This window comes from Heterodontus francisci, chromosome 4 (genome assembly GCF_036365525.1).
Source record: "Heterodontus francisci isolate sHetFra1 chromosome 4, sHetFra1.hap1, whole genome shotgun sequence".
Classification (NCBI taxonomy): Eukaryota; Metazoa; Chordata; class Chondrichthyes; order Heterodontiformes; family Heterodontidae; genus Heterodontus; species Heterodontus francisci.
In genome coordinates this window covers 49974145-49996045 of record NC_090374.1, presented here as the reverse complement: position 1 = coordinate 49996045, position 21901 = coordinate 49974145, and the positions used below count along the sequence as shown (strand labels likewise).

At 40.9% G+C, this 21901-nt stretch overlaps 1 protein-coding gene across 3 annotated transcripts in view; it reads left to right on the top strand.

Annotated features, from left to right (window-relative positions):
- iqgap2 (IQ motif containing GTPase activating protein 2) overlaps window positions 1–21901 on the top strand; it is a 416923-nt gene that overhangs the window by 257343 nt on the left and 137679 nt on the right. For all 3 annotated transcript variants that reach the window (XM_068029497.1, XM_068029496.1, XM_068029498.1), the window contains 3 exons: window positions 4895–4985; window positions 9570–9737; window positions 12612–12754. In XM_068029497.1, coding sequence (XP_067885598.1) covers window positions 4895–4985; window positions 9570–9737; window positions 12612–12754 — 402 coding nt within the window. The remainder of the gene's footprint in view (window positions 1–4894; window positions 4986–9569; window positions 9738–12611; window positions 12755–21901) is intronic.

Below are 21901 nucleotides of genomic sequence, written 5' to 3'. Positions count from 1 at the left end.
AAAAGGTGATATAATTATTCATGGTTTATACACAAGCAATAGCACGAATACTGCATTTAGGCAATGGTTAGTCTTTGAATAATGGCTTGTGAAACATATATGGCAAAACATTAGGTTTATGAAAAAAATCAATTTTAAACTTGACAGGAAAGTAAACTGGAAAAAGGAAAATGTTGGAAAAAGATTAACTGAGGAGGTCTACATAAAATTATAAATAGCTACAGCTGTTAAATATAAAATATTACTCTTTTCCACTGTGTAAAAATCAATTTTAGATCTGACCTTTGTGTAATTGGGTCACGACCATCTCTTCAAACTCTTCCAAAAATTCTACATTTTTAAATATCTGGAATGCTTCAAGGATCATAAGAGTTCTGTGTTATAAATGCAGCCCAAGACCCTGTAAATAAAGCAAATCCTGAAATGTTTCTCTTGTTTTGCAGTGGTGGGCAACATTCCCTTTATGCTGCACAGCAACCCTTAAGTCCCCACGCAGGCCACACATAAGTTGCCTCCTTTAAATTACCATGTGTGCGTGGCCTGTGCAAAACAATGTACAAGGGCGTGCACTTAAAGAAATCGCCAGCGCTTTCAAAAAATTAGAGGAAATGTTGGTGGTAGGAGCTTTTTTTTTTCTCATTCTTTTTCCTCATGTTCAAGAAATGACTTCTGCTGGCTATGGTTCCATCGCCATATTTGACCAAAGTGATCATTTCTTATGTATAAGCCTGAATGTTGACAGGCCAATAGACTATGATGGCCACCGTACCCAAGCCTGATGCTGTTCTCACCCAGTGTTCAAGTCCAATGGGGATTATTGGGTAGCAACCAGAAGACTGATTTTGACTTAATTTAAGCCCCCTTCCTCTTTGCTGGGTGCTTGGAGATCAATCATAGTCCTGCAACGCACCTATGATTCTTTCCATCGAAGGTGGTTAAATGTGGAATTCTTTGCTGTTGATGCTACTTCGATGAAAGGGAATTTTGGTAATTGCTTGAAAATGGGGCCAATATGAGGATCAGACAGCAGAATTGCCAAATGGCTGATTTCTGTGTTGTAACCAAATAGACCAGCTCAACATTTAGCAAGATTTGAACCTGGAGGCTTCCTGTCTCTCCTGCTTGGCAAGCACGCCATGTGGTGTAGTTCTCCACAGGGGCAACAGCTGGAGCGAAGCAACTTTATACATTGTATGTACCAAGTAGTACATAGTTTCATGCATAATGAGGGACAAGCTTTTGTAATTTGCTCAAGCCCCTAATCCTGTTCCTATGTCCATATGTTCTCATTCTGAAGATTGTGATTGCTACTTTAAATATGAACACATATAGTAGTATAGAAATGGAGGCAACTGTTTCATACTCAAACACAGCAGTACGATACAGAGCATATAAATTATCTTTATATAAATCTTCAAAATGATGAATCATAATTATGTTATGGGGTGGGTAAAGCAAGATAATCAAAACTGTAATAGCAATTTTAACTTCGCAAATCCATCTCTGGTGATATCTGTGTAGTTTTGTGGTTATAAGGAGGTAGTAGCATGAAGTAATAGAGATGCAAAGCCATGCAACGTGTAGAATGTCAGGCAGTGGTAGAAAACGTTGATCTGCATTTCTTTTGACAGTACGTAATGGCAGCTAGTGATTTTTGAGTTCAGGTTTTTTTAAAAAAAAGTTTGCTTCAAAAGCAGCATTGGCAAAGTGAAAGGAATTATGATTGTCCAAATAACAAGGCAAATATATACTGCAAAGTTTTTGTAGAGAAATGAATGAGCAACAAACAGGTTGCTACTGATGTACATGAGAAAAACACAGCAGTACATATTCAACAACAATATAGTTATATTATATATTAATGTCTTTAACATAAAACTTCCCAAGGCGCTTTGCAGGAATGTTATAAAGCAAAATTAGACGCTGTGCCACATCAGGTGATATTAGGGTAGACGGCCAAAAACTTGGTCAAAGAGGCAGGTTTTAAGCAGTATCTTAAGAAAGAGAGGGAGAGGTTTAGGGAGCGAATTCCAGGGTCTTGAGGCCTAGGCAGCTGAAGGCACGGTCACCAGTGGTGGAGCAATTAAAATTGGGGATGCTCAAGAGACCAGAATTAGATGAGTGCAGATATCTGAAGGTCGTGGGGCTGGAGGAGATTATAGAAATCGAGAGAAATTTGAAAATAAGGATGAGAATTTTAAAATCAAAGTGTTGCTTGACAAGGAGCCAATGTAGATCAGCGAGAACAGGGGTGATGGGTGAAGGAGACTTGGTGCGAGTAACATCAAAGGCAGCAGAGTTTTGGATGACCTCAAGTTTACAGAGGGTGCAATGTGGAAGACTATCCAGGAGTACATTGGAATAATAAAGTCCAAAGCATGAATGAAGGTTTCAGCAGCAGAGCAGCTGAGGCAGGTGGTGTTAGAGGTGGAAATGGGCAGTCTTAGTGAAGGGCAGAAAAGTGGTCGGAAAGTCGTCTCAGGATCAAATATGACACCAAGGTTATGAACAATCTGGTTTAGTCTGAGACAGTTGCCAGGGAGAGGGGGCTAGATTTAGACAGTCAATGGCAGTGGGTATTCTGATTTTTAAGCAAAGCATTCATACAGTGATGATTAAATGGAATCCCCAGAACAAAGGCTGTTGAGTAGACAGTTAGTATGAGGATGGGCCTTAATTTTCTACTGAACTATCTTTTTACTGGCATTGCTTACACAGAGCAGAAGTAATTGCAATCCAGGAGTGGATTCATAAGAATCGACAAATATTTTCAGTGCCAGTCTAGTTTATGAATCTTAAAAAGGGGAACAGTAGTGTATCAAAACTGTACAAACGTAAGATTTTTCAGTGAAAAAATGAATACTGTACATTTATTTTGTAAACCATTGTGGTGGATATCACCTCTTTTAAAAAAAAATCCAATGGTTAACATTACATGAATCTGCTTGGAGGGGACATTCCAAATATGTAGTTTTTCTAAGAACAAGCAGTTTGGAATGGAGATGAAAATAGTAATCTTCATTGTAAAATTGCTGAGGTAAATGTAGATTTCTGGCATATTCAAAATAAGTGCCCTGTGGCCCATAGTATTTCTAGTGAACAGGTACTGTTACAAGCGGGAAGTAAAACTGCATCAAGCACACCCTGAGAACATGGAAGTTATATATATTTATTTTCTTACTGTATAGGAAATCTTAAACCTTGTAGTTCCCAATGATAGTTTGAACAGATTCTCGGCAGATTAACTTTTTAAACTCAAAACAAAAGCAAAAAGTTTTTAATTCCTTTTGCTCAGTGAACTTCCAGATGTCCTTTAGTTGCACGACTTGCTGACACTAGATACATCACTCAGTTTATGGACAGGCCAAACATTTGGAAGAGCATTCAGTTATTCAGAGCTGCACTGGAATCATAAATCCAGCCAATTACCAACCATCAGTCTACTCTTGATCATCAGCAAAGTGATGGAAGGTGTCGTCAACAGTGCTATGAAGGGTTACTTAAACTGCAACAAGCTGTTCACTGACACTCAGTTTGGGTTCCGCCAGGGCCACTCGGCTCCTAACCTCATTACAGCCTTGGTCCAAACGTGGACAAAAGAGCTGAACTCCAGAGATGAGGTGAGATTGACTGCCCTTGACATCAAGGCAGCATTTGACCAAGTGTAGCATCAGGGAGCCCTAGCAAAACTGGAGTCAATGGGAATCGGGGAAAACTCTCTGCTGGTTGGAGTCATACCTAGTACAAAGGAAGATGGTTGTGGTTGTTGGAGGTGAATCATCTCAGCTCCAGGACAGTACTGTAGGAGTTCCTCAGGGTAGTGTTCCAGGCCCAACTATCATCAGCTGCTTCATCAGTGACCTTCCCTCCATCATAAGGTCAGAAGTGGGGATGTTTGCTGATTGTGCGATGTTCAGTACCATTCGCAACTCCTCAGATACTGAAGCAACTCATGTCCATATGTAACAAGACCTGGACAGCATCCAGGCCTGGGCTGAAAAGTGGCAAGTAACATTCATGTCACGCAAGTGCCAGGCACTGACCATCTCCAACAAGAGAGAATCCATCCATCTCTCCCTGACGTTCAACAGCATTATCATTGCTGAATCCTCCACTATCAACGTCCTGGGAGTTACCATTGACCAGAAACTGAACTGGACCAGCCACGTAAATACTGTGGCTACTAGAGCAACTCAGAGGCTAGGAATCCTGAGGCGAGTAACTCACCACCTAACTCCCCAAAGCCTGTCCACCATCTACAAGGCACAAGTCAGGAGTGTGATGGAATACTCTCCACTTGCTTGGATGGGTGCAGCTCCAACAACACTCAAGAAGCTCGACACCATCCAGGACAAAGAAGCCTGCTTGATTGAAACCCCATCCACCACCTTCAACATTCGCTCCATCTACCATCGACGCACAGTGGCAGCAGTGTGTCCTATTTACAAGATGCACTGCAGCAACTAACCAAGGCTCCTTCGACAGCACCTTCCAAACCCACGACCTCTACCATCAAGAGGGACAAGGGCAGCAGATGCATGGGAACACCTACATGTTTCCCTCCAAGCCAAACACTATCTTGTCTTGGAACTATATTGCCATTCCTTCATTGTTACTGGGTCAAAATCCTGGAACTCCTTTCCTAACAGCTCTGCTCTGGTGGGACTCAAACCCGTATTCACAAAGCATTGACCTGGGTCTCTGGATTACTAGTGTAGTAACATTACCACTACACCACCATCTCCCACTTATTTGGTTTTCCCAGATAATTGCTCATAGTGTCTCTAGATCGATCTTGCTTTTTTTATGAATGTTACTCACTTTTCTAGTTTTATGTTTTTGATCTGGTTGCATTTGGAGTGTAACATTCTGATCTTGCATTTTTAAATTTAAGGTGTCGCAGGATGACTCAGCAGTATTGTGGTTGGATGAGATACAGGAAGCAATCATTTCTGCAAATAAGGATACTGACGAAGCTCATTGCTGTAAGTAAAGGATGACTGTGTCTCGATTTAAGCACAACTTTAAACAAAAGTTCTCATTTTGTTTGTGATTTACATCAAAAATAAAGCTCCTATTACAATATATTGTAACATGTAGCCGGGAGATTGGTGTTCAAATCCAAAGTATGTCATTTGTTTTGGGACATCTCTCACAGGAAGGGTTTGCTAGAATCCTGGAAGTTGAGTGAAGTACCTCTGGGTAGGGAAGAGAAATTGAGTAGGATTGGTTCCCTTTCCACACAACAGAATGGCATCTTTGACAAAAGCTGGGCATTGACCAAAGAGGCTAGTTTAGAAAGGTATTGGGTGGAACAATATATTGTAATTAATGGAAAATTTGGGGAAAAGTTGTAAAATCAAAGATGAAGCTAGCATTACTTGCCCTCCACATACTGATGTAACCTGATTGATAGGGAAAATTGCAAAGACTGACACCAAGAACCTACAATGTTGGAGTCTGGATTGTACGAGTTTTTAATTGAGGCTGTTGAGCATGTGTTTTTGGAGTGACTGATTTTGGTAACATGCTGATGAGCCAGTACACTGTGCCAATGAGTGTAGTTTATGGATTTGTGTGCTAACTTGGCTCAGTTGAACTATTCTAATTTGGAGTCAAGAATCACGACAAGAATTTGAGTTCATTGACTAAACTGATATTGTATTATAATATTAAGGAAGTGCAACCTTGTTGCAACTTCCACCCATTGGATGAGATGTTAAATTTCAGGACGACTTTAGATAGGGCGGCACAGTGGCGCAGTGGTTAGCACCGCAGCCTCACAGCTCCAGCGACCCAGGTTCAATTCTGGGTACTACCTGTGTGGAGTTTGCAAGTTCTCCCTGTGTCTGCGTGGGTTTCCTCTGGGTGCTCCGGTTTCCTCCCACAAGCCAAAAGACTTGCAGGTTGATAGGTAAATTGGCCATTATATAAATTGCCCCTAGTATAGGTAGGTGGTAGGGAAATATAGGGACAGGTGGGGATGTGGTAGGAATATGGAATTAGTGTAGGATTAGTATCAATGGGTGGTTGATGGTCGGCACAGACTCGGTGGGCCCAAGGGCCTGTTTTAGTGCTGCATCTCTAAAAACTAAAATATCTTGAGGCAGTATTTGAAGAGTAGGGACTTTTCATAGAATAATGTTGACCAGGACACTATTGACCAAAACATCTTGCTTATTCATTTCATTGACGTTCAAGGCAGTGTGCAGAATAACTACTTGCTTGTTGACCTGTCACTGCATTCCAGACCATTTGTTGTATGTGTAAAGCTGTGATAAAGCACAGCAAGTCTTTATTTTTATACATGCAAATTTTCTAATCCCATTTATGTATTTGTGATTTTGGCTTTGCCAACTTGAGGAGCAAAGTGGAAGGCAGATCGTCCCCGTCCTCTCCTCCCCCATGAAGTGAAGAATTTGGACCATTCTTTTGCGTCTCTAATGATTGGGATTAGAAGAACCCTGAGAGCAGAATTCCTTTTTTTTCTTTGCGATAAGGAGTAATTTAAACTAGGAGTCCTTAGAAGAATGAAAATTGTTTAGAAAAGTAAGAAAAACACAAATTGCTTTTCTCTGACATCGTGGAAGTACATTTCTAATACTTCAAAAGAAACACATCAGAGCTGTAATATCGTGGAGGTGCAATACTAAGAGAATTAGTTAAAAAGCACGTGCTCGTATTGGCAGGCAGTGACAGATAATATTCCTCAGGGATTGATGCTGAGCCTCAGCTTTCCACTTTATATATGAATGACCTAGATTTGGGAATAGAGGAAAGCAGTCAAAACTTTGCAGATGTTGAGATAGGTTACACTGTGAATTGTGAAGAGGCAAGCAGGAAATTGATGAGACATAACTAGAGTGGCCAAATGGTGGCACATTCTGTTTAATTTAATAAAGAATGACACCAGAATGGCAGATTGAAGTACAAACTAAATAGAGTGTATGAACAAAGGAATTTGGGAAACCTGGTACATTAGTCATTAAAAGGTGGCTAACAGGAACAAAAAGCAATCAAAAATGGTAGTAAGACACTGCTTGCTGACCATTATAAGTACAGATGCAAAAAACAAGGAAGCACTGACAGTTATAAAAGCTAGCTAATTCAATGTGGAATATTGTGTTCAGTTTTGGGCATCCAGCAAGAGGGATATGCTTGTCTTGGAGAAAGGTCGATGGTGTTTCACCAGGATGATACCAGAGATGAAGTGGCTGAAAAATGATGAGAGGCTGGATAAATTTACATTACAAAAGCAAAATACTGTGCATGCTGGAAACCTGCAACAAAAAAAAACACAAAATGCTGGAAATACTCAGGTCTGGAAGCATCTGTGGAGAAAGAGAGACAGGGTTAACATTTCAGGTTGAGGACCTTTCATCAGAACTAAATTTATATTGCCTGAAATGAAGAGTTTAACGATGATCTGATTGAGGTAATTAATAAAATAATTGAAAGAGTAAATTCAAATTACTCTTTGCTGTATTTGAAGAGTCTAAAGTAAGGGGACTTAATGTCTTAACTCAAGATTAGGAGGTGAACCCTCAGTTGTGAAAATGTGCAACATGGTGCCCCAGAAAGGCATAGATGCACAAATCAATTGAAGTGTTTAAAAGGAAGTTAGACACTTACTTGCAAAACGAGGAGCTATTTTTTTTCTGCAGCAGAGTATCTAATAGTATCTGCCCTTATGGACCTGTCCATGCATATTAGGTTTTAAAATTTATGTGTGGCAAGTTGCTGGAAGTGCAAGCAGGGCATCTGGGACCCAAGTGAACAGGGCAAGCAACTGCGTAGCTCCTTAACCAATCAGATTGAAGGATTGTAAAATTAACAGTGCTCGGCCTGAGAAGGAAGTGTAAATTAGAGTGGGTGAATTCAATGTCAAATCAGGTAGGGAAAGAGAAATTAGACAGAGAGAGAAATAAGAAACAGCCCATATTTTTTTGGAAAATGCAATCCTTTTAAAATCTCTAACAATTAAAACCTGAAGGAATGAGACTTCGAATCATAGAGTTATACAGCACACGAACAGGCCCTTCGGCCCATTGTATCTGTGCCGGCCATCAAGCACCTAATTATTCTAATCCCATTTTCCAGCACTTGGCCCGTAGCCTTGTATATTGTGGCGTTTCATGTGCTCATCTAAATAGTACTTAAATGTTGTGAGGGTTCCTGCTTCTACCACCTCTTCAGGTAGTGCATTCCAGATTCCAACAACCCTCTGAGTGAAAACATTTTTCCTCAAATCCCCTCTAAACCTTCACATTTGTAATTGTTAATTTCAGTGGCAGAGAGGTTGACAATAATTACACTCATCCTATTGTTTAAACTGATTAGACTGAAATGTAGGAGACCTAACTCTCTCTGATGTATTTAGTTCATATCTACCATGCAAATACAGCAACTTCATATCATTCAATGCATTGTAGTGGTGAGGCAGACGGTGAGGTGCTATTTTCGCAAAGCTGACAGTGGAGCGGCACAACTCGAAGAAACTTTCAAATATTTGAGTTTAACTGCGCATCTGCCCCTTGCCTGAAGTTGCTGTACCATTTTACACATAAGGAACAGTGAGCACATTAGCCTCAGCATTAATTAGAGAGCAAAATTGTGTTCGATGTTATTGAGCAATATGAAGAAAAGGCTAGGGGTTGAGTAAGAAGTAGAAGCTTCCTAGGCTAAGAATGGCAAAGTGTGCTCAATGGACCTAATGACCTAGTCCTGATCCAGCGATGGAATGAGTAATCAATTCTGACAGTTGCAGATCTATTTATTGACCTGCATTTTGTGGTAGCCATGAAGCAATGGCGCTCGTCACTGACATCAAAGAACGCTGCCCACAAAAATCTAGCGATCTCTGTGGCATGCATTTTCCCTTTCCTAACATCAGTTTGAATCTGGCAAGAAGTCAAGGGGATCTCCAAGTGTCCAGCAACAGTGATACCATCAAGCAGAGTAAGCAACCAATCACATTGAAGTATTTGCGTAGATAGCAAACCAAGTGAAAAGCAGAGTGAAATAAATGATTGGGACAGACGCACTGGATTAAGGTAGAAGGTGAAATATCAAACATTTTTTTTAAACGATTTTAAAAATGTGTATTTTTTTATTATTACATTTCACAAATATTAAATTAGTTTTTCAGGGCCAGTGAGGCTGTTCTGTAGTACTTATGAACTTAGTATGCCATTTAAAAACCCAGTTACACCTCATTCAACAAGGTATAAACTTTTGACTGGTTTTTATGGCAAGATGAATAGCGTAAAAGGGCAAGTTCTCAATTCGTTAAATGATTTCTACTTGATTGCTGTCAGGGGGAATGTCAACGGTGCCTTTTATGGGGAAGCTTAGAATCACTGGCAACTTCTGGACTTCCAAGTTTAATTGCACATGTGTGGATTCCAGAAGTTACTATCTGTTTGAGGAATAATGACGCCGAACACTGACCATTTCACTGTCATTACTACCCCAAAATTCAGTCAATAAAAAGAAATAAATGATGCTGTACATTTTTTGAGAACTAAAATGTAATTTATGCATTTCTCTTTCCTTTATTTTTCTTTCAGTGGCTGTTGCAGTATCTGAGGTTAACTCAGCAATTGAGAAAGGTGACCCACAGCAAACATTGACTGCAATGCAGTCTTCCAACATAAACATGAGAGGGGTTATACGAGATTGTGCTGAGACCTATCAGAATGAGCTCTCTCAAACAAAAAAGCAGAAGACTGGAGATGGTATGAAACACAAGGGATTCGTAGCAATTTTCTCTAGCATTAGCTACAATAAGCTTGGGACAGAGTAAGAAGGAAATTAACTAGCTAGTGCAGAATGTTTAAAACGCATCTTGGTCTGTCCTGGTAATGCACCATTCTTTAACTTCTGTCACAGCCTTTGTGCTGGGAGCTCCATGTGTGTGTGGCCAATTACCCCATGACTGAATGTTTGTTTTTTATTTGGTACCTAATATTAATGATGATTAATATGCTAAGATTGAGACAGGAGTGTCATGAATGATGGACAAGATCCTGTGTTCTTCATTGGTGTTCCAAAGCATGTATAGTCTGAAAAAAAATCTGGTTTAAACCACTGTCCATTTCACCAGTGATTTGACTGTGGTTTAAACCAGGTTTTTTTTTAAGACTATACATGTTTTGGAACACCAATGAAGAACACAGGATCTTGTCCATCATTCATGACACTCAAGTCCCAATCTTAGCCTAATAATCATTATTTACTTGTTACCAATCTGGAAGAAGGATTTAAATATTGTCACTGATAACAAAATCCATGTATAACAGCAGTATTAATTATGATTCTGAGTGCAGTACGGGCATTGAGGTACAGACTTGCTGGTGCAATCTGTCTTACTCTTCTCTGCACTGACAGCAGTGGGACCAGTGCAATAGCTGCAATGGATCCTGCCTAAAATGAGGAGTCAGCACAATGTCCCAAGAATGATTCTGAATGACAGCACATGTTGCTGTCTTTACTGTTGTTTAATTATCAACCTGAGCCATGATGCTCTGGAATGTTCCAAAATTGTGAATGTCACCAGCATGCACATGGGCATTATTTGTTCAACTTGATGCACATGTGGCACCTCATTCTTATGTGACACATATTTATTTTTTTGTTTAGAGATACAGCACTGAAACAGGCCCTTCGGCCCACCGAGTCTGTGCCAACCATCTACCACCCATTTATACTAATCCTACATTAATCCCATATTCCTACCACATCCCCAACTTCCCTCAATTTCCCTACCACCTACCTATACTAGGGGCAATTTATAATGGCCAATTTACCTATCAACCTGCAAGTCTGGCTGTGGGAGGAAACCGGAGCACCTGGTGAAAACCCACGCGGTCACGGGAAGAACTTGCAAACACCGCACAGGCAGTACCCAGAATTGAACCCGGGTCGCTGGAGCTGTGAGGCTGCAGTGCTAACCACTGCGCCGCTGTGCCGCCCCACATATGTTACATCCCACTTGTCAGCCCAAGCCTGTTTAGCCCTGACTCCCCTCTGCCATGCTATGTTGAAAGCTGCCTTGATGTCGAGTGTAGTTACTCCTCCCTCACTTCTGGCATTCATCTCTTGCATCCATATCTTGATCCGTATCTTAATCAAGGTTGAGGTCTGGAGCTAAGTGTTTCTATTTCGAGCCTGAACAGTGCATTGGTGAGCAGATTATTGATGAGTTGATGTCGCTTGATGGCACTATTGGATTTTTCATGGATTGGATGTGCTTGGCCAATCTTGCAAATGGTCAGGTAGATGCCACTGTACTAGAACAACTTGACTAGGGGAGTGGCTAGCTCTAGTTCACAGGTCTTCAACAGTACGGTTGGGGTTTTATCAGAGCCCATAGTTTTTGTGTAATTGGCTCACTCAGCCACTTCACATCTTATGGAGTGAACTGAATCCACTGGACCCTGCCATCTATGATGGTAAGAATCTGAGTAGGTCGTCCAATCAGCACATTTGACTGAAAATGCCTGCAAAAGATCAACCATGTTTCTTGCACTCATGTATTGAGATCCTCTGGAGAATTTCTAAGGAACTTGCTCCACTATTCGTTTTCCACCATCATTATCAACTGGATGAAGTAGGACTGGAAAGCTTTGCTCCAATGTGTTTGTTGAAGGAGCATTTAGGTCTGTCTTTAGATTGCTGCTTTTGGTGTTAGGCATGCAGGTGACCCTGTGCGTTAGATACATGGGTTGAAATTTCATTCTAAGTTATGCCTGGTGCTGCTCCTGCGCCGTCCTTCTACATTCTAGATTTTTGTCTGTCCCACAGCCAAAGACTTGCAGGTTGATGGGTAAATTGGCCATTGTAAATGGCCCCTAGTATAGGTAGGTGGTAGGAGAATGGTGGGGGTGTGGTAGAGAATATGGAATTGATGTAGGATTAGTATAAATGGGTGGTTGTTGGTCAGCACAGACTTGGTGGTCCGAAGGGCCTGTTTCAGTTCTGTGTATCTCTATGACTCTATGAATGCAATCATTCGGTGTGATCTTGAAAATAAAATCAGATTTGTGTTGCTAGGTATATTGATAGTAAGAAAGTATATTTAATATCATAGGGATGGCAGTGAATTGACCCAAATTGAAAAGCCAAAGAAATTAGGTAATTTTGAAACTAGTTTTGAAGATGAATGAAAATAAAATTTGATTTTTGAGGAAAATAAGGAAGCTGTGTTTGTTTTTAAATCTCATGCACTTTGTTTAATTCTTGAGATCACTGTGTTTCCCTCTTTTTCTATAAATATGTAAAAGTTAAATGAAAAATATCACTTGTGCCAAGAAACTTTTAAATATGATTTGGGTATATGTGATATTTTCTCGTTCTATCCACTTAATACTTAAATGTTTGATGAATCGATTACGTTCAAGCTTTGCTTTGAGTGGAGTTCAGTGAATAAAAGGACGTATAGCTATAAGCAACTAATTGTCATAAAATGACAGAGATTAGCGTGCATTATCTACTCCATTATGTTTGAGTTCAGATTCCCAGAGGGCCACAGTTCTCTGCCTCACCCCTAAGATTAAAGAGCAGGTATGAATATTAACATGAAATTACATGTTTTGTGTTTTAATGTGTAGGACCAAATGGAAGTATGTGGGTCATGCACAAGATAAAAGACAAATATGAATACTACTACAATTTGGAAACTACTGAGGGCACATGGGATAAACCAGAACAGTTTCTGCAGAGCAACACTCAGCTCAGTAGAGAAGAAATTCAGGTATTGTCAGCAACCTGTGAAAATTGGTACTCCCATAATTGTATTGTATCCACTTTAGTAAATCAATTTTTGGTATGCGTGTTTATGGGTAAGGTCACTGATTTGCATTCTTCATGAAAATGGGCAAATTCCAATCTCCCAAACCACTGGTGAAAATCCCTTCATCCCATGTAATAAAATCAAAATTTGACTTAATTAGTTCAATAACCAATAGTCGTAAATTATAAATGGACAGAATTTTCGGACACAATCGTTAAAATACCGGTAAAGATCTTGCAATCCCATATAATTAGAATTTTAATCAATAGGTTAATATAAAACAGTGCTTCTGTTTTATAAAATCATAGAATGGTTAAAACAGAGTCCATTTGGCCCGTCATGTCCATGCCGGCTCTCTGCAAGAGCAACTCACCTAGTCCCGCTGCCCTGTCTTTTCTCTATAGCCCTGCAAATTTTTTTCTCTTCAGATAATTATCGACGACTTGTTAAAGGCTTCAGTTGAAACTGCCTCCACCACACTGTCAGGCAGTGCATTCCAGATCCTAGCCCCTCACTGTGTAAAAATGTTTTTCCTGATATCACCTCTGGTTCTTTTGCTAATCACATTACATTAGTGTCCTCTGGCTTTTGACCCCTCTGCCAATAGGAACATAGAACATAGAAAAATACAGCACAGAACAGGCCCTTCGGCCCACGATGTTGTGCCGATCCTTTGTCCTCTGTCAAGGACAATTTAATCTATACCCCATCATTCTCCTTTATCCATATACCTATCTAAAAGCCGTTTGAAAGTCCCTAAAGTTTCTGACTCAACAACTTCCCCAGGTAAGGCATTCCATGCCCCGACCACTCTCTGGGTAAAGAACCTTCCCCTGACATCCCCCTTATATCTCCCACCCTTCACTTTAAATTTATGACCCCTTGTAACGCTTTGCTCCACCCGGGGAAAAAGTTTCTGACTGTTTACCCTATCTATTCCCCTGATCATCTTATAAACCTCTATCATGTCACCCCTCATCCTTCTCCGTTCTAATGAGAAGAGGCCTAGAATGTTCAGCCTTTCCTCGTAAGACTTATTCTCCATTCCAGGCAACATCCTGGTAAATCTCCTCTGCACCCTCTCCAAGGCTTCCACATCCTTCCTAAAATGAGGCGACCAGAACTGCACACAGTACTCCAAATGAGGCCTTACCAAGGTCCTGTACAGCTGCATCATCACCTCACGGCTCTTAAATTCAATCCCTCTGCTAATGAACGCTAACACCCCATATGCCTTCTTCACAGCCCTATCCACTTGAGTTGCAACTTTCAACGATCTATGCACATAGACCCCAAGGTCTCTCTGCTCCTCCACATGCCCAAGAACCCTACCGTTAACCCAGTATTTTGCATTCGTGTTTGTCCTTCCAAAATGGACGACCTCACACTTTTCAGGGTTAAACTCCATCTGCCACTTTTCAGCCCAGCACTGCAACCTATCCAAGTCCCTTTGCAGACGACAATAGCCCTCCTCGGTATCCACAACTCCACCAACCTTTGTATCATCTGCAAATTTACTGACCCACCCTTCGACTTCCTCATCCAAGTCGTTAATAAAAATCACAAACAGGAGAGGACCCAGAACTAATCCCTGTGGCACGCCACTGGTAACTGGGCTCCAGGCTGAGTATTTACCATCTAAGACCACTCTCTGCCTTCTATCAGTTAGCCAATTCTTAATCCAACTGGCCACATTCCCCACTATCCCATGCCTCCTGACTTTCTCCATAAGTCTACCATGGGGGACCTTATCAAATGCCTTACTAAAATCCATGTACACCACATCCACTGGTTTACCCTCATCCACTTGCTTGGTCACCTGCTCAAAGAATTCAATCAGGCTTGTGAGGCAAGACCTACCCCTCACAAAACCGTGCTGACTGTCCTGAATCAAGCAGTGTCTTTCCAGATGCTCAGAAATCCTATCCCTCAGCACCTTTTCCATCAACTTGCCTACCACCGAAGTAAGACTAACTGGCCTGTAATTCCCAGGGTTGTTCCTATTCCCTTTCTTGAACAGGGGCACAACATTTGCCACCCTCCAATCACCTGGTACCACCCCCGTCAACAGAGAAGATGAAAAGATCATTGCCAGCGGCTCTGCAATTTCATCCCTTGCTTCCCATAACATCCTTGGATATACCCCGTCAGGCCCGGGAGACTCGTCTATCTTCAAGTTATTCAAAAACCCCAACACATCTTCCCTCCTAACGAGCACTTCCTCGAGCTTACCAGTCTGTTTCACACCGTCCTCTTCAGTAATACACCCCTTCTCATTCGTAAATACCGAAGAGAAGTACTCATTCAAAACCTCACTTATCTCTTCCGGCTCAACACACAGTCTCCCGCTATTGTCCTTGACCGGATCTACGGTCCCCCTAGTCATCCTCATATTTCTGACATACGCGTAAAAGGCCTTGGGGTTTTCTTTTATCCTACCCGCCAAGCATTTTTCATGCCCTCTCTTAGCTCTCCTAATCCCTTTCTTCAGATCCTTCCTGGCCATCTTGTATCCCTCCAGAGCTATGCCTGTGCCCTTTTTCCTCAACCTTATATACGCATCCTTCTTCTTCCTAACAAGACTCTCAACCTCTCTTGTCAACCACGGTTCCCTCACATGACCATCCCTTCCCTGTCTGACAGGGACATGCTTATCAATGGCCCCTACTATCAGTTTCTCCCTATCTACTCTGTCCAGACCCTGTCATTTTGAATGTCTGTCAAATCTCCTCTTAATCGTTCCTTCTGCAAGGAGAACAGACCCGGTTTCTCCAAACTATCCAACCTCATCCGTGGAACCATTCTCATGAATCTTTTCTGCACCCTCTCCAATACCTTCACATCCTTCCTAAAGGGTGGTGCCCAGAATTAGACAGAATACTGCAGTTGAGGCCGAACCACTGTTTTATGCAGGTTCATCATAACTTCCTTGGTTTTGTACTCTATATGCCTCTATTTATAAGGGTCAGGGTCTGATTTGCTTTATTAACTACTTTCTCTGCCCTGCCACATTCAATGGTTTATGTACATAGAACCCCAAGTTCCTCTGCTCCTGCATCCCCTTTAGGATGGTGCCATTTATTTTATATTGTCTCTCCTTGCTCTTTTTATCAAAATGAATCACTTCACACTTCGCTCCATTATATTTCATTGGCCACTTGGCTGCCCATTCCACCAGCCTGTGTATGCCTGCTTGAAATTTATCGCTATTCTCCTCACCAATACTTTCAGGTTTTGTACCATCTGCATGTTTTGAACTTGTTCCCTGTAGACCCAAGTATCAAGAGATGAAGTGGTCCTGACACTGACCTCTGGGGAACCCCACTATATACCTTCCTCCAGTCCAAAAATCAACCGTTAACCAATACTCTCTGTTTCCTGTCACTCAGCCAACTTCATATCCCAGCTGCTACTGACCCTTTTATTCCATTGTCTCTAACTTTGTTGTCAAGCCTGTTATGTGGGACTTATCAAAATGTCTTTTGGAAGTCCATGTATGTCACATCAACTGTATTACCCTCATCAACCCTCTCTGTTACCTCACCAAAAAACACAAGCAAGTTAGTTAAACATGATTTGCCCTTAACAGATCCGTGCTGGTTTTCCTTAATTAATCCACATTTGTTCAAGTGACTATTAACTTTATCCTGGATCACCAACGTTGAACTGACTGTCCTGTAGTTGCTGGGCTTATCCTTCACCCCTTTATGAACAAGGGTGTAGCATTTGTAATTCTCCAGTCCTCTGGCACCACTCTTGTATCTAAGGAGGATTGGAAGATTATGGCCAGTGCCTCTACAATTTCCACCTTACTTCCCACAGTATCATTGGATGCATCTCACCCAGTCCTGGTGACATATCAACATTAAAAAATTAATGGGGTTAAAGGCTGACAAATCTCCAGCGCCTGATGATCTACATCCCAGAGTACTGAAGGAAGTGACCCTGGAAATAGTGGATGCATTGGTGGTCATCTTCCAAACTTCTTATAGGCTCTGGAACAATTCCTACAGATTGGAGGGTGGCAAATGTAACCTCACTATTTAAAAAAGGAGGGATAGAAAAAACAGGAAACAGACCAATGAGCCTTACATCAGTATTGGGGAAAATGCTTGGGTATATTATAAAGGATGTGATAGCCAAACACCTGGAAAGCATAAATGGGATTGGGCAAAGTCAGCATGGGTTTACAAGAGGGAAATCATGCTTAACAAATCTACTGGAGATTTTTGAGGATGTAACTAGTAGAATAGATAAGGGGGAAGCAGTGGATGTGGTGTATTTGGATTTTCAGAAAGCTTTTGATAAGGTCCCACATAAGAGGTTAGTCTGGAAAATTAAAGCACATGGGATTGGGGGTAATATACTGGCATAGATTGAGAATTGGTTGACAGACAGGAAACAGAGAGTAGGAATAAACGGGTCTTTTTCCGGGTGGCAGGCAGTGCCTAGTGGGGTACTGCAAAGATCAGTGCTTGGGCCCCAGCTATTCGCAATATATATTAATGACTTGGGTGAGGAAACTAAATGCAACATTTGCAAGTTTGCAGACAACACAAAGCTGGGGGGTAAAGTGAGCTGTGAGGAGGATGCAAAGAGTCTCCAATGTGATTTGGACAAGTTGGGTGAGTGGGCAAATGCATGGCAGATGAAGTATAACGTGGATAAATGTGAGGTTATCCACTTTGGTTGTAAAAACAGAAAGTCAGATTATTATCTGAATGGTGATAGATAGGGGGAGGCGCAACAAGACCTGGGTGTCCTTGTGTGCCAGTCGCTGGAAGCAAGCGTTCAGGTGCAGCAAGCAATTAGGAAGGCAAATGGTATGTTGGCCTTCATTGCAAGAGGATTTGAGTACAGGAACAAGGATGTCTTACTACAGTTATACAGGGCCTTGGTGAGACCACATATGGAGTATTGGGTGCAGTTTTGGTCTCCTTATCTGAGGAAGGATGTTCTTGCCATGGAGAGAGTGCAAAGAAGATTTACTAGGCTGATTCCTGGGATGGCAGTATTGACGTATGAGGAGAGATTGGGTCAACTAGGCCTATATTCACTAGTTTAGAAGAATGAGAGGAGATCTCATTGAAACCTATAAAATTCTAACAGAACTAGACAGGCTAGATGTAGGGAGGATGTTCCCAGTGGCTGGGGCGTCCAGAACCAGGGGTCACAGTCTCAGGATATGGGGTATGTTATTAAGAACTGAGATGAGAAATTTCTTCACTCAGAAGGTGGTAAACCTGTGGAATTCTTTACCGCAGAATGCAGTGGAGGCCAAACCATTAAATATATTCAAGGAGATGGATATATTTCTTAATGCCAAAGGGATCAAAGGATATGGTGAAAAAGCGGGAACAGGGTACTGAATTAGACGATCAGCCATGATCATTTTTGAATGGCGGAGCAGGCCTGAAGGGCCGCATGGCTTACTCCTATTTTCTATGTTTCTATTGAACATCAGGGGAGATGGTTAGATTCTTTCTTGTTTGAGATGGTCCTCGCCTGGCACTTGTGTGGTTACTTGCCACTTATTAGTCCAAGCCTGGCTGTTGTCTAGGTGTTGAAGCATCTGGACATGGGCTGCTTCAGTAGTTTCAGGATTTTGCCATCAAAAAGGACTGTGTAACGTATAAATGTCATTTGTGGTTTTCAAGTATTTAATCAGTAAATACCTTTCTTTTGGTTTAGTTATTATAATAAAAGTTTTAAAATGTGAAATCTTGTGTAATTCTTGAAATTGGTCTGGAGGTTCATGTCTTTTTTTCATGTTAACAGTCTCACTGAGTTTGTAACACGATATGCCTCAAGAAGGCTTTTGGATTCCCTTTTATGTTAGCTGCCAATCTCTTCTCGCTCTCTCTTTGCTTCTCATTTCTTTTTTCACATCCCCTCTGAATTTTCTGTATTCTGTGTTGTTTTAGGGACACTTGGTTGCATTCAGCAGTCCTTGATGTAATTTCAGTTTTGCACCTTTTAACTGCCTCTTCCCCCAGTGCTTTACCAATGGTATGGTGTCTCATTCTAACAATCCTAAACTCAGTATAACTGAGATCCGGCAAATATAGCATTCCCATTTAATATTAATTGTCAGCAGTGAAGTTGTAAGTGAAGCTGTTATGTAATATACCCTGCAGATGATTTATTGTGCACTGCCTGTGCCACAATGTTTAAATTTCGATGTGGAGTAAAGGCCTGCTACCCGACCCGAACCCGATGGGATCTGACAACGTGTCAGTTTCATGTCTGGTCAGGTTGCACTTCTGGGTCCGGCATTTGGGGCAGGGTCAGGGACACTCTATCACAGGTAATTTAATTTAATTTTTAGACTAGAAAGGTGGTTTTGTTAGTTATTTTAAGCTTTTGCAGATCAACAGCAAATTGAAAAACGGAAAGGAAAATTAACTGATGGTCGGGTCGGGCGTGGGAAAAAATGGAAGGACTCTGGCCTGTTGGGCTCGGGTCAGGTTTTTTTTTTGCAGACCCGAGCAGGCCTTTAATGTGGAGGCCCTTGGCCATTTTTAACATCTCTCGTCATATGTAAATCCACAATAACAAATACCAGTGGAGTGCCCTAGGTAACTATCAAATAGAGGGAGTATAGGGAGTTGACTGAAGGCCAGGTGCTCGAGGCTGACCACAGTGGAGGTGGGAGTGAGGGTGCCAGCTGGAGCCCCAGTTAGCACTGGAAAACCAGTTCGGATAGTAATGAAAAGCAAAATAGTGCAAACGCTGGAAATCTGAAATGAAAGCAGAAATTGCTGGAAACACTCAGCAGGTCAGGCAGCATCTATTGAGAAAGGCAGGCATGGTTAATATTTCAAGTCTGTGACCCTTTGTGATAACCTGCAGATCTGAAATTATAACCTTAACTTCCTCTCTTCACAGATGATGCCTGACCTGCTCAGTGTTTCAAAATAATGAGGCTGGGTATGTTGCATCATCTAATGTTCTCAAAAGCAGTACATGTACTGTGAGCATTGCCATAGAAATTTGCATTTATGGAATGAAGAATACATAATGTTTGCATCTTCATATAGTTACTATCGAGGTGGGAGGAGTGTACTGTTAATTCAGTCCCACTTCCCCATGGGTCACAACATATCAATAAATTTTCCCACTTACCAAAACAGTCAATTAGATACTCTATTTGTCCCCAAAATAAAGCACTCCAACCAGGTTTCTTTAATAAACAACAAAAGTATCCATTTATTTTAAACCAGATCTTAACCAGTAATAAAGTAAGTATATACGCGAATTGAAATATTAAAGCCTTGTATTTTTATCCTAGCTCTCATGCACACATACACAACCGGTTAACTGGGAGCAAAGTAAAGGTATTTTTGCTTACAGCTGTTACAAAGAAATATAAGGAATAAAAAAACTTTATACTGAAGAGAAGAGATGGAAGTCCTTTGCTTTGACGAGGTCCCCCAAAGTCAAATGGGTGGCTGCCACTAGAAGTCTTTCCAGGCAATGTTGATTAACAGTATTGGGTAGACGTTCAAAGAAATTCAACTATGGAAGGCTTCGCATTAGGCCTTCCATCAGATGTGCAGCAACTAAGGTTTCAGTTCTCACACATTCGATGCAAAGTTCTTTTATAAAATGCAAACATTCCAGATTTCTTCAAATACAGGTGACAGGTTAATATGCGATCTCCAACTGCCTCTTTTAGTCTAAAAACCAGCTGGCTTTTTAACAGGTCAAAATGAAACTAAAAATGGTTCAGCGACAATCCTGTGACAGCTATATTTCGGTCCGTCATTTCCTTGTAAACATCTGTCCTTTCAAGTTAGAAAATCTGCTTTGTTTGCTTGAAATCACATGCTTTCCAGTAAATAAAAAACTTGTTTACTGGTCAACCTTTTGTTGCCCTTCCTTTTTAAAAAAAAAAATCCACAAAGTTCAGCCTCTTCAGTTTTAAAATATAGATTCCAGATGATCAGTGTCCACAATCCAACTATAATTTCTTAAAACATATTTTACGCAGAAAAACAGAAGTGCTCATGTAACAGTATTTCTAGTTTTATTTTTGTCTATCCAATGTATTGAATGTTGACGCAGATACTTGCCTTTTCCATGCAAGTAATGTTTGTTTTTAAAATTTTATAATATGTTTGCGTAATTATCCAGTGACAACATTTTTGGATCTGATTGTTCAGACCCACTGGGGAAAAATGTTCTGTGAGAGCTGCACATTTGTGTACATTATGTTCAGGCTTGTTTACACAGCATGATTTGTGAAGCTGACTGTTCAGTAGCTCTCTAACTACCAGGTCTATAAGCCTGAAGCCAGTGACGTCTTTGGGGAAAGGATTTCCAGGATGTTGCTCACTTAGCGGAGCAGAGAATCCTCATCATTTGGATTCCCAGGTCCTGGTTCCACAATCAATAACACCAATTGTTTGTTTTGTCAACATTATTCTTGTTTATACTGTCTGCTTGGTGTGATACAAGCATTTCCTGCCAGTGCTTGGCCTGTGGTATGATTTTCAGTTAATTCTAAATCATTAAAAATTTTCAGATTTAGATTGGAAAGAAGGGCCACTTTCAGAATTTGAATAAGGGTGTGACCAGCAGTCGAGTACTCATAACCTTTACCCTGGTTGTTCACCATGCATTGTCTCTCTCTCATGCACTGAGATTGGGAGTACTCAATGTGTTGAATCATAGAATTGAGCCTGCATCGCAAAACTGTGCCATGTCAGAATACACGTGTCACATATGCCATCTGCCAACACAATTGTACTCTCAAACAAAAAATGTATTGTGAAAATCAAACTAGGATATATTAGCTTCAAAACTTCAGCTAAGCTATATGGAGAAAAATGTTATCAACAAGCTGCTAACAGTTATGCATCCATTAGCATCTTTCCTCAATATCAGTGAATTACATTGAAATGTCTTATCTGTTCACTATTTTTTATGTAGAAGGTAATAGGTGAACTGAGAGGTTTGTGTTCTCAAGTCTATTTAAACAAATAATTGCACCTAACATATATTAACTGAAGTAAATGGATGATTTTTTAAAAAGCCAAGGTTTGCCTTATAGTTCTTGGTAGAAATTTATCATCCAGTGTAGAATTAAAGGCATACAAAAGCAAT